Source organism: Xiphophorus maculatus, chromosome 12 (genome assembly GCF_002775205.1).
Source record: "Xiphophorus maculatus strain JP 163 A chromosome 12, X_maculatus-5.0-male, whole genome shotgun sequence".
NCBI lineage: Eukaryota > Metazoa > Chordata > Actinopteri > Cyprinodontiformes > Poeciliidae > Xiphophorus > Xiphophorus maculatus.
Genome location: NC_036454.1, coordinates 11,686,928 through 11,702,546, shown reverse-complemented (window position 1 = coordinate 11,702,546; position 15,619 = coordinate 11,686,928). Strand labels below are relative to the sequence as shown.

Here is a 15,619-nt window from a genome sequence, read left to right as displayed (position 1 = left end):
ATATTAGCTCCCTTTCAGCAGGAACAATGTACTTGAATGTACATGTGACCATTTAGGTTAAAGCAGTTTGGAACATGTCTGTAGTGCTAACATTTCCAGGCTCTTTGGGAAATTTCAGCAAATTAAAATTTCTTTTGACAAATATGCTACAATAATACAGACTATCACATAGTGAAGGTGTGTTTTAGAGAGCTGCTTCTCATAACTTTTCAGAAGAAATTAATTGTTTCATTGAGCCACAAAAGTATCAAAAATTGTTTGTTGGGCAGATAAAAACAAATGTTAAAATCAAATTGTTTTGCCAAAAGTACTGAGACTTAAATTTATTAAATTCATGTGTTCAAATCACTTCTGTGACCAGAGGTGGATAATATAAAGCACCTATCAACGCTCTTTAGAGAATTGGTTTCCATGGCTGAGCAGCTGCCTCCAAGCCTTAAATCACATGAAGAGTTGCATATGGAGGTGTAACATAGATTGCTACTGGACTTTAGACCTGTGGGAGACTATGAGCCAGAACATCTCATCCAACCTCACATGCACTGCTGAGACAATAGTCTGTGTAGAGGCAAAAATCTCAAGCCTTTGGACAACATTGCGCATCAGAATAAATCAAAACACTTCCAACTTTTTATGAACATAAAAATTGAGTTGATATGCTTCAGATAAGCCTCAAATGGAAAATATATGTTGTTACTCGCAGGTGTAATACAAAACAGCATTTGTATGCTCGGAGTGTTCTGCAGAGAGTCATGTTGAAAATCTAAAGGTTGAAAATGACTGAGGTTTTCAACACAATTTGTATGTGCTAAAAGATATTTCACTCACCCCTTCGGCTCTGTAATTAAATGTTAAATAGCACCACAGCCACACAAAAAAATTGGCAGGCAAATTTGATTTAAAATGTTTTATTCACTTTACCCCCTACACAGAAAAAGAAAAAACATCCTTTCCATAATTATGTTTACTTAGTATATATGCACACAGAAATTCACCACCACATCCAATCTCAGAAAACACAATTAGAAGCATTTAAAATATTCTTCTTTAAGAAGCCCATTTACAACAACACCCTACAAACAGTGCAAATTGTGACTAAAGGCTCAGGCATCCACTCTTCAGTCTCACAGCCTCTCTGATGCTATTGCACACACAACACTAGTAAACACCTCTGCAGAGCAGATGTGCTACATATCACTAAAGTGCAACATTGTATTTAAACATGGAGCCAATCTGTGCAATCATTGCGAATCAAATCTATGACAAATGCAATATACAGGATGCATTATTATTTAAAGTCTAACGCGTTGTTAAGCATTATGACATATGTGCTGCAGCTCTTAACTAATCTTGCATATAGAAGAACATTCAGCCATTTGTTCTGTGATCAATACATTCTGTGTATGACTAAAACTGAACTCTTTCAACCAATTATTAAATGCATAGATTTTGGAGATTGTGTACATTTTGATATGATTTTAGGTCTGAGAGGACTGGAGTGAAAACAGATGCAAAACACGTGGGACAAAATACGCACACTGTCACTAATTGAATATTCCTCTTTGAAATTGGAGACATCAGTTACTGATAAAAAAAATAAAATAAAATAACATTTTACACCAAAAATTAAGTCTAAAGAACACTGAACAGGAAGAGAAGTAGTTTGTTCCATTGGGAAAAAAAAATCCCTCGACAAAAGGCAGCTGAACAGGTCAACATCTCCGTACAGTAACACCCAAACATTTACTTTATTCCACTGAAAACAAATGCCAGATTAGTATGTACACATTTAAAAAAAATAAAAATGTCAGCTTAATGTCTTACCTAAACAAAATTATTAGAAACTTAAGAAAAAAGGAGCTATAAATCAACTCAAGAAGTTTCTTTCGGGAAAGGGACAGCAGTTAAGGTTTTCTAGGGCAGAGTGACAGAGGTAGGTAGCTTCAGACCCAAATCTGGGCTAAAAACCTGAGAAAACACACACAAACCGGTTACCCTAACCCTCCAGAAATCTCAATATATACGCACAGATGTACAAACCAACCCATGTACAGGCACATAAAAAAAATAAATAAAAAAAAGTTAATCAATTGAAGTGTGGTGTCCAAACAAACTTTTTAGTCCATCTAGTGTGTCCCTAAAATTCAACAGCAACTACTCCATGACAGCCAAACTTGAACAGTAAAGAGGTTAACATGCTACACCTAATGCCTGTGCACCAAAATCAAGGTACCATTTTGTGATAGCACTTCTTGGATGAACCTGAATAAATGCTTCCTTAAAACTGTTAAAAAGGCTGTGAGGTGACAAAGCTGAGTGTTGCACTTGAATAAGCACCAGAGCCAAAGATTTCAGGCTGTTCGTGGTATCGCAGTTATAAAGTACAGCAGATTTTAGTAACTGGACAACACTAAAATTAAAGTTAGTGTTCTGGGCTAATAAAAAAGTGACAGTCACATAATTAAATACAAGAACAAGTTATGTGTGAATGCAAGACAAACATACGTTTACTGCTGTGCTCACAATTATCGATAATGAAAAAGAAAAACTAAGCAGTGATGATAGCAAGAGATTATGTGCATCAATTTACTCGTGCAAAACAGCAAACATTGAAACTAATAGTGTTTTCAGTGATAAACTAGAGTGAACTGGTAGATATAACAATTGTGTAATTCTGTGATTCATTTTTATTTAAAAAAAAAAAGGAGGGGAGAAAAAAAAGGCACAAAGGTGCTAGCTTCAAAACTAGCAGCAACCTTCCCTCATATCCTCTAGCATCTAAACCTTTGCTGCTACCAACACACAGAACCACCAACCATTTAAAAACAAGAAATGATCCAGAATAATAAAGCAGTGTCCCAGTGTAAGTTGTTTCCGGTTAAAATATTTAAAGTGACTACATATTCTGTAGCCAGTTCAGTAATAGCTGATCTCAGCTGGTAAAAGCAGGTCAATTACAATTCACAGATACAGAGACTTTGGTTTACAAAGATGACCTTTCATATCAATCTTTGAAGACCTCTGCATGTGGACACGCTGGACCAGTTATCTCATTCACAGAGTGGGGGAGAGGGAAGCCCTGCTGATAACTGGCCCATCGCTAAAAAAAATGGTTGAATTTTACACTCGCAGGACAACGTACCTCCTAGGTTTTCACAGAAAAATACCCCCCAAAAAAGGTAATTTATTAAAGTCTTAATGCATCAACATCTTCCCTCCATTCGTTCTCAGAAGGTCAGTTTTTTAGCAGTAATGAACTCCTCCAGCTGGACCTTTCCACTGCCCATGAGACCAAAGGCTGGAAACATCGTTCCGGAACAGTCGACCTGCCTCTCGAAAAGGCACCTCATGGTGTCGGCGTCGTAAAAATACACCCGATGTGCATCATAGTCCAAGCATATGCCCAGGCGTTGTGGCATGGGAAGCACGCGGTTGCCTGAGTCGCCGGATGACGCATTTGCATTGGAAACGGAGGAGGAAGAAGAGGCCTTGGGGATAAAGACTTTACCCATGCCCAGGGTGATAAGTGTGAAGGGCTGGGAGAGCTCGTAGCATGCATCCTCACTGCCACTGTCATGTCCGCTGTCATGGTCATACCTGGAGAAAGGGAAAAAAGACTTAGGATGATCCTCTCTTTCATTTAAGTTAAGTACGTATGTCCCAAGTCAGCTTTTTAAAAACAGAGGACCATTTATTTAAAGTAAAGCTGAAAGAAATGGCTGCTAAGACTAGTCAGTGTTTTGCTAAAGAATATGCCATGGACAGAAAGGATCACACTGTGCACTGAACACAGAGTGCATCTTAACTTTTGACCCAACAGCTCCTTACTCAACCTAGGATTGCCTTGGCGTTGCATTTCATTAAGTTGGACTGAAATATCTGAGCTTGTGACACAAAGTTATTGTAATGTATATTATAAAAATTAATTGGGAAATGAAAACATTTAAGGTGACACCAATTGCAGCTGAATATTTTTACACCTAATTTAGAGGCCAACTTGATGTCTTTTACAGTTCTCCTTCCTGACAGTAAATTGTCAAAAAAAAATTCTTCACACATGATTTTCATTTTTTTTTAAAGCCAGTTATTCTAGAAATTCACTGAATGTTTAATCTCCTTATGCAATTACCACAAATTTTAATTGTCAAAATAAGGTTTTTCTTTGGTTTAACGTGAGTGGATCCGATGTGAAAGGTAGGCTTTGTCTGCGAGTAAGCTCTTTATGAGTTCACACCAGTTCTCTTGCATAAATAGGATTATGTTAGCAGATTTAGTCGTTTAGTAGAACTCCTTGTGTTGGTTACCTAGATCTTGCGTGTTTAGCACATACCTTGGACTGCTAGTGTCTCTTGGGTTGTGGAACCATTCAGCCAGCTTGGTATCAGAAGCCACACCGACTTTAATCGTGTAGGAGTAAGGCTCCACCTTAAAGGCCCAGTAGTGTCTGGAGAAGACAACGCTTTAATCACTTTCTCCCCCCACAATTTTGTGAACAGACACAATAGCAGTTACACAACTCCCCTAATCCTTAATGAAGATGCTGATGTTGCAAATGAAGCATTTTGTTTTATGCAAATTTTTTTTGTACCTCCCCTGGGAGATGCCCGTGTCCCCAATGATGTAGTCCAGACCGATGTAGCTGCCGGTTTGCACACGTTCTGCTGAAAGGAGGAAAGCCATACCCGCCACGCTCTCCACAGCATCCCGTCGATTGTTCAAAATTAGGCGCTCAGTACTGAATCCACACTTGTCACTGAACAGGAAGTTAAAAACTGCACATGGAAAGAAAGAGAGGAGATGTTTAGCAGGGGTAGTGGGAGGAGGAGTCAGGAATAAAAGTCGCATAAGTCAAAATATCAATTGTTAATTTTAGAAGAAACCTTGAGGATTTAAATAGTTGGACTTTTTAAAGGCAAGTGGTAGACACCAACACAAGAGGGCGCTATGACACCATTTTAAGATATTTAAAAGGTTTATGCACTAACAGAATCGCCATCTCTTATCTCTTGCTCCATTTACATACATCATCTGGTTACAATTAAATTAAGTCTATAAATAGCTTTTGGGCTGAAGGCCATGATTACAGTAATCCAGGACACATGGGCCGACATGTTCACTCAGCCATTCCACCGCAACCTGAAGTCTTCTTTAGGCAAAACCAAACCATTTACATTTATCTGGGAAGTCCTTATACCAACTAGGGCATGAAAACAACAATAGATGAATCTAGCTGAGGGATAAGCAGCTCTGCCACAGTACTGAGGTTAGCTTAAATAGCAGGACAGCTGCAAGTCAACAACTAAGCAGTAAATGCTTGAAGGAAAATATAAAACTTTTACTTATCCCCATTAAAATATGAAATAAATCTGGGTCAGTAGCAGTCTAGTGAAGATGCTCTTTCTTAATATATTGAGATAGGGAAAGAGCCAGTAAGATATGTTGCACCAAAAAACAAATCCTGATACAATTTACATACCTCCTTTTCAAACAGGCATATCTGATTTCACACTTGAAGAAAAACCTATTAGATCATTTTTAAAAAGGCGACTGCAAGTCATTAAAATATGGTGAAATAGAAATTTGAACTATTCAAAAGACTAAACAATCAAAGTTATGTTATGCACTTAAATGATGCTGTGATTAGAAAAAGTTTAATATTTTAATTACTGCAAAAATATGTTGTCTGAAAAGGTCCACAATAAATCTACACATTTTAATACAGATCTGAACTCCAACACACCCAAGCCAAAACAGAAGGACTATAGTGGAGGTAACTTATTGGAAGGGTTCCAATCTGTTCAGTTTATATTCAAGTCCAGACAGAGAATCTCAGTAGATTTTGGATAAATTTCCTTCCAAGTACAAACGATGCCAAGAAAAATGTGCCAGCAGTTTGCTTTTCCAAGCTGTCAAGACTATACACTGTTGCCCTCCCACACAAACATGACCTACACTGCTTTTAGCTACATCAAAATTATTAGAAAATCACCATGGTAACCAACTTCATTAAAAGATAGAGACAACAAACAGCCTTTCTGCTTCATTACCTCCCGCTATGGGCACTCCAACACAATTAAATATTTAGAAACAAAACTAATTTGCCATCTGATAATCTTTTTAGGAGAAAATAAATTACCACAATGCTCCTAGTTGCTACCAGAATCTACAGTGAGAAGGAGCTTAGCTGCTTCTGCTTGGGCCAAAATGAGGCCAACAAAGGGGGATTGTGGCTCCAGTAGTCTGTTTGCCCTTTAATGCATTTGACACCAACAACAATCTATTGAAGTGGCTGAGCTTGGGGGATTTTAGTAAAAGATTTTTCTATTCAGTTTACATTTTTACATCTCTGTAATAGTTTATTTTTTAGAAATACTGTACAGGTGCTTCTCACATTAAAACATGAACATAAATTCAAATTGTGCAAGCAGCAGGAAAGGTGCAGTTTGAAAAAGAAATGAATTTATTTCTCTAATTCCAAGAATGAAATTGACTAATTACCGATACTACATGCGTTTATTTTTACATGCTTACACAAATCTCTTCTAAGACAAATGGAATTATTAAATCAAGAAAATGTTTTAACACAAATGTTGTAGCCAACACAATGATGGTCAGGACTGCCGACATGACAGTTGTCCAGCACTTCTTAAGCTGCTACTCAGAGTGATGTAACCAAATATTAGTGGAGAGTTGAGTAGAAGGAAAAGTGTGGTAGTAAAAGATGCACAAGCAAAAAGAATAACTCCCTAGCTTGTTCAACACCTCAGCAGGGCCAGAAGTTGAGCACCTACAGGCTGAGTTGATGAAGAGATTTATGCAAAAGCAGGCACAGCCAGGTAGTGATTGGGTAAACTATACACTACATGGACATACTTGCCAGTAGCCCTGCAAGTAGAGATCATTTTATTCGGTCTCAAGTTGTTAATATTTGATATCCAACTTTGTCGAGAGAATGCTTACACATACAGTTCAACTATATTAAGTGAAAAATTGTAAAAAAAAATAATAATAATAATAATAATAAAAATAATTTTAAATATAGATGCTCCAAGATGAAACCATTTCAAAAACATAACTTCCATGCAGGAAAAAAAAGAAGAAGAAAAAAAACAACTTGCCAGGTGCAGGTGGAGTGTGGAAGGAGACCTCTGGGCTGTACGGGCTGAACATGGAGTTCCTGCAGCTTCGAACTCTAAAGGAGTACTGACTGTCAGGTTCCAGGTCGTGCACCAGAGCACTGGACCCATACACCCTGTCCGTAGCCCTCCAGACGCCATTGTCCTCTCCATTCCCTGGAGACGGAGAGCGGCTTTGTCCCCCAAGTCTGAAAGACAAGATGATGGAAATAAGATTTCTTCACATTATAATGCGTGGAGTGACTGATGGTTACAGTTCAACGTACTTGCGATACTCTAGAACATGGTGATCTGTTGGGAGATGGTCCTCAGAGAGCCTCCAATAGATTGAGGCCTCATTGTAAACTCTGCTGTGGGACCAGTCAATCAGAGGGGGGTCTGGGACTGGTCGAGAGGGGAGGAGAAAGAATTAATTAAATCTATACATGAAATGGTAAATGTCAAATAAATAAATAAGTAAGACCATGATGTGTACATATATTCTTGAAATTTGTCTCAGACAAAGCAGAGATGAAATAGTTGTCCTGCAATGTGAAGTGTTGCCCTTCATTATTAATTTTGACGAGAATGAAACTGTGCTAATTTAATCAACAGGGTCCATATCGGGTTTAATCGTCACTTCCCACTCAGCAGAAAGATAAGAGGACTTTGCTTAATGGAGCTTAAAAGGTTTTTACAGAATCACTGCCTGGAAGTAGAAGCACCCCGTGCACCGACAGTTTTCTTCTCCTCCTCACTCCCAGTTGACCTTTCCTCCACACATTTCAAATGTTTCTCCATTTACAGGAAGTAGAGCTTACCTAAGAAACAGCAACCACCTCACAGTAGCTTTAAAAACATTTACAGCTCTTTAATTTCTTTATGGTTTCTCTACAGTGCTGTGAGAAAGTATTCCCCCATAAAAGCAGTCGTTTAGCTTTTCAATCATCATACTGCAAAGTTAGAGATCAAAAACTTTAGGAAAAACTCTCAGCACATTACACTTCACATCACTAACCTAAAAGGTCACCAACTTTCTAAAAGTTGACAGAGCAACGTTCTCACTCATTCAATATTTCAGTTTTTGATCAACATCTTTTCAAATCCTTGGTGGCTGCTTTTTAAAAAGCCCTACCAATGCAGATTTACTCAACTAATCTGTCTGGAAAACATTTTACAGCCTGCTCTCCTTTGCAAAATGGAACTATGTGTTTTCAAATAGAGAGTTAAATAATTAACTTTTGTACAATACAATAAAAGTACCTTTGCCAATCCACTATTTATATCTTTATGTGCTTTGATTTCACATTTTGTCTCCAACATCACTGAAAGCTGCATAAGATGGGGATCTCATTTTGGATTTATTTATTTAACAACTTGGTATAATTCTGAAAACCAAACACCAGGCTAGAGGGATTGTCTTTTTTGCAGATGAGTAATCAGGCAACAAGGTTGTGACAAATCTAAAATTGAATACAGATTTTACAGAATTAGACTTGTTTTGAGGATGTTGGTGAAACTATCTTGACCAAACATTTTGTGAGAACTGGAAAAGAAGCACAAATGAGAATCAAGTTCAAGTCTTTCACAGGCTCTTATGAGCAGATTAATCATTTTCCGTCATAAAACACAGAACCAGAATACATGGAAACAATATCTGTGAAGAGAAAAAAATTTAAAAATCAGTAAAAATCACTGATTGAAATCATTGTTATTGTATAAACCCAACAAAAACCTGCAGACACAAAAACACCTAGCATGGCGCACTCTTCCACATATGCAGCAGTCCTGTGTTTGCTGATGCTTCATCCACCAAGACCTGAACTCATTTACTGCAGTACAAGAAAGCTTCCACAGCATCTTTTCCCTCTGAACACGAGAGAGTGAGTCACTGCAGCAAAGGCCTGCAGGCTGAATAGATTAGAGTAACGTCGATACAGCTGCCACCCAACTGCTCCATTAAATCTGTTAAACTTTTCCCTTAAAGACTGTTAGGGCTGATTCATGAAAACAAAAAAAGAAAAGATTAAGGCAGCTACCTGGTGAAAAAAAAAAAAAAAAGCACTGCCGATTTAGATTTACTCCATCTCTAATAATTAAAGACTAAAAGCACTAAGCTGAGAAAGAAGGAGAAGCGATTAGAAATCTTGGTTTGATGCACATCAATGTTGACATAAACCGTTTCTACATACATTCAAGACTTGAATTTCAAGTCTTCAGACACAGCTGCCACTGAACTAGATATAAAATATTGGCTTTGGACAAACGCTGCCAAATATTAGTATTAGGCACAACAATGCCACATCAATCTCATGGACAACTTTTTTTTTTTTGTCCAAATTAAGTAATTAAAATAAATTTAAAAAGGTGAATATTTATTACCATGTTCATGCTTCACACATTTCCAGACTCAAATTGTCTAGTTTTTAAGGCCATTTAAGCTTATTTTTACATTAAGAAAAATGAAAAACAGAAAAAAAAAATCTCCCACACACTTAACAAAATAATTAATTTCAATCTTTTCTGGACTTTTCTAGAGGGTTTTGGAAATTTATTGCTGATGTACAATTGACATAAGAGTCAGCGGTGGGTCATTTTAACCTCAGCTGCCTCCTAAACCAGTATAATAATATTTCAAATGTACACATCTGAACAAATAATATGGCTTTCCGTTTATATAATATACAATTATTGCATCTTGAATATGTCAATGGTCTCCATTCTATATGTGCATGTAAAGAGGATATTTATCATTAATGTTCTTTCTTCACAGCCAGCACAGAGCATGGTAGATTGTATTGCCATCATTGTAGCTGTTGCTCAACTTGCTTACCCTAAACAACCTCTGACCTCTTTGCCCAGCTCTATTCAGAGCTGAGCATGTGACATGTAGGCGATTATAAACCACTTGTTCCCTCCATCATGTTTTCAACAGCACCATTAAACCAAAGGGCTGAGTATGGGGAATATGTCCACATGCTCAAATTAACACAAAAAAAGACTACATTATATTTTGATTTTTTTTGGAGTTGCTATTTCAGTGGAAGAATGAGCTGCAAGTTCATTGACAAAAAACATATCTATATATACATACTTATCAATTCTAAGCATATTTTTAATTTAAGTTGGATGACAGAAACATTACACAAGCAGACAAAGACTAAAGATTCAAGCAGAGAAAATGCAACAAAGTGGCTATACCTCCACCGAAGCACATCTCTTTCAGCAAAGTTTCCTCTTTGGACGTGTCCAGCACAAACTCATCAAAGCAAGGGTCAGCTGAAGGGTGGAAGGTCTTCAGTGATTCAGTGGCTTTTTGAATCCTGAAGAACAAGCAAGCAAGAAATCAAGAGAAACCCCACAAATATTAAAATGAATCAACACAGACATTTACTGAAGAGACCATCTTGCATGAGGTATGATCATTCACATTTTCTGGCCTGGGGTCGTCTAAGACCAACTATAAACTAAATGAAAGCTTTAACAAGAAAACTAAACTCGCCACTGTAATTCCCCTGAGTGAAAACTTTCCCAGATTAACCAAAGCTGCTAAAGCAGATTAATTAGGCAGATTAGTACAGAAGATACGGCAACACTCAGTGCTGATGGGACACTGCAGCAAAAAGCTTTTCTTAAGTGTCCTTCTGTGACTGTGTGTCCAACACATCGCAGTCACATACGTAACCACTGTAATAGGCTGAACACTAAAATAAACCCACCCAACCCAGCTAAGAACAGCAACAAGAGAACAAGAAAAGACAGCCAACAAAAAAATAAATAAAATAGTCAGACTTTCCTCCATTTTACATGATCACAATGGTCCCATCACTCCATCAATTTTTATCTATATCTGGCACGGGTATAAAAGTTTATCCTTCTGGCTGCAATTATGATTGGCCAGCAGAGTCTGAATGCATGGTGCTTTAAGCGCAGCCCTTGGGATTGCAAATGTTGGCAGCATTGTAGCCATGATCATAATTGTGATTTGATGCATTGCGACATTCTAGTTAAAAGCATTTTTATTGCATTGGATCTGCACAAGTTTTGCCCCTGGACTTAGAGGCCATAACAGATTTCAAAATGTTCATCCACATGACTAAATCTTGACCAAAAGAAAACCAAAGATGTGTTCAGTTGTAATGTGTTTCCATATGTGAGAAAGTAAATGGAGTGTATGAATAAGTGAATTAGTATTATATTGTTAAGAGTATAAATGGAGTTGTGCCTCTACGTGAGGAGAAGTAATTAATGTGAGCGTATGCGAGTTTCTGAGGATGATGAGGTCAAGAGGAAATGAGAGGATGTGTGATGGTAGGTAGTAAAGTGTCTTTATACTGTTTTAAGAATTTATGCAAGCCTATTTTATAGAAAAGGTGAGTTAACCATTTACTCTCGTTGCCACACATTAGTTGCAGAGTTTGATCTGTTACCTTGTTTGTCTGTGACGTCACCATTAAGTAAGTGAATAAAATATAAATTATTTAACACACCTGTCTTTTGTAGATTTCTGCGTAATTACCAACATTGTAGCAAAGTTTTTTTTATTTTAGGTTAGATACATACTTCTCCACTTGCTTAGTTGGTTATATTATAAATTCTATAATAGACCTGCACAAAATATTGAACGGGCAAATTAACGCGAGCTATATTGAATCGGCCTGTCTGGATGCAACATTTAACAGGAGCCAAATGCTACGCACATAAATTCTGCATGCCAATTTAAAATCACCAAGTTTAATAGATCATATTCCATCCCACAGTTTATATGCATGTTTAAGGGGCTGAGAGGTTAAAGCTCACAAAATTGAATATAGGACTATTTTTAAAACATAATAAAAGTTAAGTCAATCAATCTCATCACATGAAAAAAAAAATATTTAAAAGTTACTTTGTTTTAGTAGATGTAGTTGACATTGTTCCCTGGGTTTAGGCATTACACTGTAACATTAAGCTCTGTTTAAACAACTGCAATATTACTTTCACTTTGCAGAAGATCCTTCGTGCAATTGACAAACCAGAGTATTGATCATTTTTCTGAATTGATCCAATTGGCAATAATATTCTGCTGTTTACCTGACATGTAGCTGCTTTGCAGTCTGGACAAAGCAGGACTGATCCGTTTCTTTCAGCACCTCCTGGGCGTAGCCAACCAGGCCGCTGTTCTCCAACATACCCTGGTACTCCTCCACCTGCAAACGTTTTAAAGAAGCAAGGCATGAAAAAAAAAAAAAAAGCATACTCTAAAAACACAAATAAAATCCTGCAGCTTCTAAACGTATTAAAACTCCTCAATTGGTTTCATGCAATCTATCATTAATTGGCCAAATGTATATTGAGGTTGGTGTGATGTTTTGTACCTGGCCTTTCAGTTGATCTATGCGTCTGTTACGGGACTGTTCAATGGATCTCAGCATCTCTGATTTTCTTTCTTGAAGAGTCTCAAACAGACGTTCAAAATGTTCGTTGGCTTGACGCTCTGCAAGCTGTCCATTTTCCTTCAGAAAAAGACAATTACAACAAATTCAAACCCCCAAAATAAAAAAAATACATTCAAAAACTGTAAAAGATAAAGGAGAGATTGTTTGTTTACCAACCCCTTTTGGTAAACAAATATTCTGAAGACTGCAGCATTGAAGTCTCCAACACAGAACAGCTTTGATTCATTTTGAAACTCAAGAGCATCCCAAAATGCTCTTGTTGTGCTCAAATATATATAGAGTACGTGTACTAAAGTCCTACTTCAACAGAAAAAGTAAATCATTTTAAATAAAAGGTAGTCTAAAGAAACTAAGTTCAGAGCTTTGAATTTCTCTTTACACCTCAGTTTCATCTTCATTCAAAGATTATCCAACCATTTTCAACTGGTAGGTTGAATCAATATTTATGAATTTTAAAAAATCCCTTTTTTTGGAAATACTACCTTTTATGTTATATTATTCTTTAATTGCATAAAAAGACAAGACATGTTAGAAAAGATTTTCAGAATGTCAAGTACAATAAAAAAAACCCTGAGCAGAGCAGAGAATGAAGGAGTTGCAGCAGCAGGAGTCAGCGTTCTCTCTCCCTTACCTCAGTCTGACTGATGAGCCGGTCAAGCTCAGTAATCTGAGTCCTGACCTGGTCTTCTTTACTGATGAGATAATGGATACTCTTTGCTAGTTTCTCCTAGGGAGACAAAAGATCAGCAGCATTTAAAGAATATTTCATTTCAAACAACTTATAGAACAACATACATTTAAGTATATCTTTACTAATGCTTTAAACATGGAACCATTTTAAAATCTCATTTGTGTAATTCTGTTTGTGCCAACACTCATCTGTGCGGTCTTGGGTCAGATCAATATTTACCTCCCATCCCACAATTCGCAGCAGCAGCTGTAAGTAGTTCCTGAGTGTGCCATAATGCATTAGTGTTCAAAGCAGCAGAAACCCAAAACAACTGACAGAGGTTTCCAGAGCCAGTCGGATCATTTGATACACAATCTATTCTGAAGTTACAATGTGTGCAGAATGATGAAGAACAAATGGTCTCATTAAATATGTAAGAATGCATTGTTTGCAGCCACACAGACAAGCACACAGGGTTGCAGTGAACGTGTTTTGAATAGCACCAGAGATCTAAACATCCATTTCATATTTTTAAACCAAGATTATTCTGTTTAAGGTTTAATTTTCAGAAGATTTTTCTAACCACAGCAAACAAAGTCTCAAATCTAAATTCTGGATTCTTAGGGGGGGTCCATACATTTTGAAAGATATAAAAGGGATAAGAATGAACTAAGCTGGGGGCATAAATGTGATGTTTCTCCACTTGGGTTCAGTTTCCACAGAGGAATCGTTAACAGTCTGGTGCACACAGAAGGTACAGGTCAAGCATTAATATTACAACAGGAGAAAGAGATCCAGCGACCTGTTGATTCATGGTACGGGACGATAAAATACAAGATCCAAATGAGATTTTCTATACGACACTTGATCAAACTCAAATTACCGTAAATATACTTGTGCAAGTTTTGTAATTTTTGACTATATGCATTGAATGCATTCCCCTGTAACAAACAATGTCCAACCTATAGGATTTTACTGTAAAAATATCAATAGTCCAAAGTGTTTTTCAGAACATGACCACATCGCCACTGACTCACTCAGACTAATCTTTGTTATCTGGAGAAAGTTTTTTGTAGCACTCCCAAATACAATGCAGAAAAACAATTTAAGTTTATTCCAACTTATCTTTTTTTCCAGGAAAGCAAATTGTCTGTACCTTGAGGATCTTGTAAGCACTGCTCATCGAAGTGACTTTGTGGTTGGCGTGGGACCCTCCCAGTTTACACAAATGACACACTGGGCGTCTGCAGACTTCACAGTACATGTTCACCTTCTCCATCTCATGCTCTGGACACATGAGCACCTGAGAAATTCAACATATCACACTATTATTGCCTGAGGAAGTCGTCCGGGGCACAAGTGCTGCTCACAGCTGCATACTATAGAGTTACATCATCCATTTAAACAAGGAGTTAAAATTAGACCTGAAGAATGTATGAAACAGTCAGCTGGAGAGCAAATAACTGCATGCAAGGTTAAAGCAACACAGATCACAAATGAGCTGAAAGGAAACAGGAAGAGGATCTGAACTTTAAGTAGTAGGAAGTTCTGAATAATAATAAAAAAGTCCTAAAATATACAGAGATAAAACTGCATTTTTAAATGCCAAGATCCCCCATAGAGATGAAGCATTTTTAAGTTGAGCAGCTTGATTAAATTGAGCTTCTCTAAAAGTCTATGAATCTTTTTAGGTTTCATCCTCACACAGTACCCTTTGCATTTCATCTGAAGCAGTAAAATTTTCAAATTGCTGCACCAAGTGGCGAGGCTAACAGTTAGCAATAAGCGCCAGTATTCAATGCATTTATCGCTTTAAAAAGATGCTCAACACTAGTTTATTTTAATTTAAATGTTAAAAACAGCTCTTAACCCTTAAAAAGTGTTAGAGAAAAGAAAGCTTTAACACCACAAGTTTTGTCCAAAACTGATCTAAGACCTGGCAGTCAAAATCTAAAAAATTGTTCAGAAAAAATTATGTGCAGCCTCCAGAGAATCACATCTCACAAGCAGTGATGCCGTTTACCTTTGGCCTAAAATTCGTGGTAGGACCAACATACTCATGCTGGGCTTTGGGGGTGCCCCATGGATGGTGTAATTTGAAGCACTCGTTGCAGTAGCTAGCTTTGCAGTCCATGCAGCTCTTAGTTGCCTCCTGGTGGGTTGGAGGTTTACAGACGTTACACATGATTGCAATGGCCGCGCGGGCAGCCTGCCTGTAACGCTCGACGATGCTCTCCAGGGTGAAGTTACGGAACAACATGCTGATGCCGCGCTCTCCCAGGTCGATGTCATGCTGGCAGCCAGGGCACGGGATGGCGGTGACCCGGGGAGTCACAGACCCTCGGCGCCAGCCCGGGGATGAGATCGAACCTGAAGGAAAGCAAAGAGCCATGCAT

The 15,619-nt window shown here is 37.7% G+C and overlaps 1 protein-coding gene across 5 annotated transcripts in view; it reads right to left on the bottom strand.

The window, feature by feature from the left end:
- Positions 1–892: 892 nt before the first annotated feature.
- Positions 893–15,619, bottom strand: part of trim36 (tripartite motif containing 36) — a 28,695-nt gene continuing 13,968 nt past the window's right edge. For all 5 annotated transcript variants that reach the window (XM_023342994.1, XM_023342995.1, XM_023342996.1 and 2 more), the window contains 11 exons: positions 15,247–15,593; positions 14,380–14,526; positions 13,185–13,280; positions 12,473–12,610; positions 12,189–12,304; positions 10,317–10,438; positions 7,403–7,520; positions 7,119–7,324; positions 4,589–4,772; positions 4,331–4,444; positions 893–3,597 (listed from right to left, as the gene is read on the bottom strand). In XM_023342994.1, the coding sequence (XP_023198762.1) occupies positions 3,228–3,597; positions 4,331–4,444; positions 4,589–4,772; positions 7,119–7,324; positions 7,403–7,520; positions 10,317–10,438; positions 12,189–12,304; positions 12,473–12,610; positions 13,185–13,280; positions 14,380–14,526; positions 15,247–15,593 (1,958 nt within the window). In that variant the 3' untranslated portion in view covers positions 893–3,227. The remainder of the gene's footprint in view (positions 3,598–4,330; positions 4,445–4,588; positions 4,773–7,118; positions 7,325–7,402; positions 7,521–10,316; positions 10,439–12,188; positions 12,305–12,472; positions 12,611–13,184; positions 13,281–14,379; positions 14,527–15,246; positions 15,594–15,619) is intronic.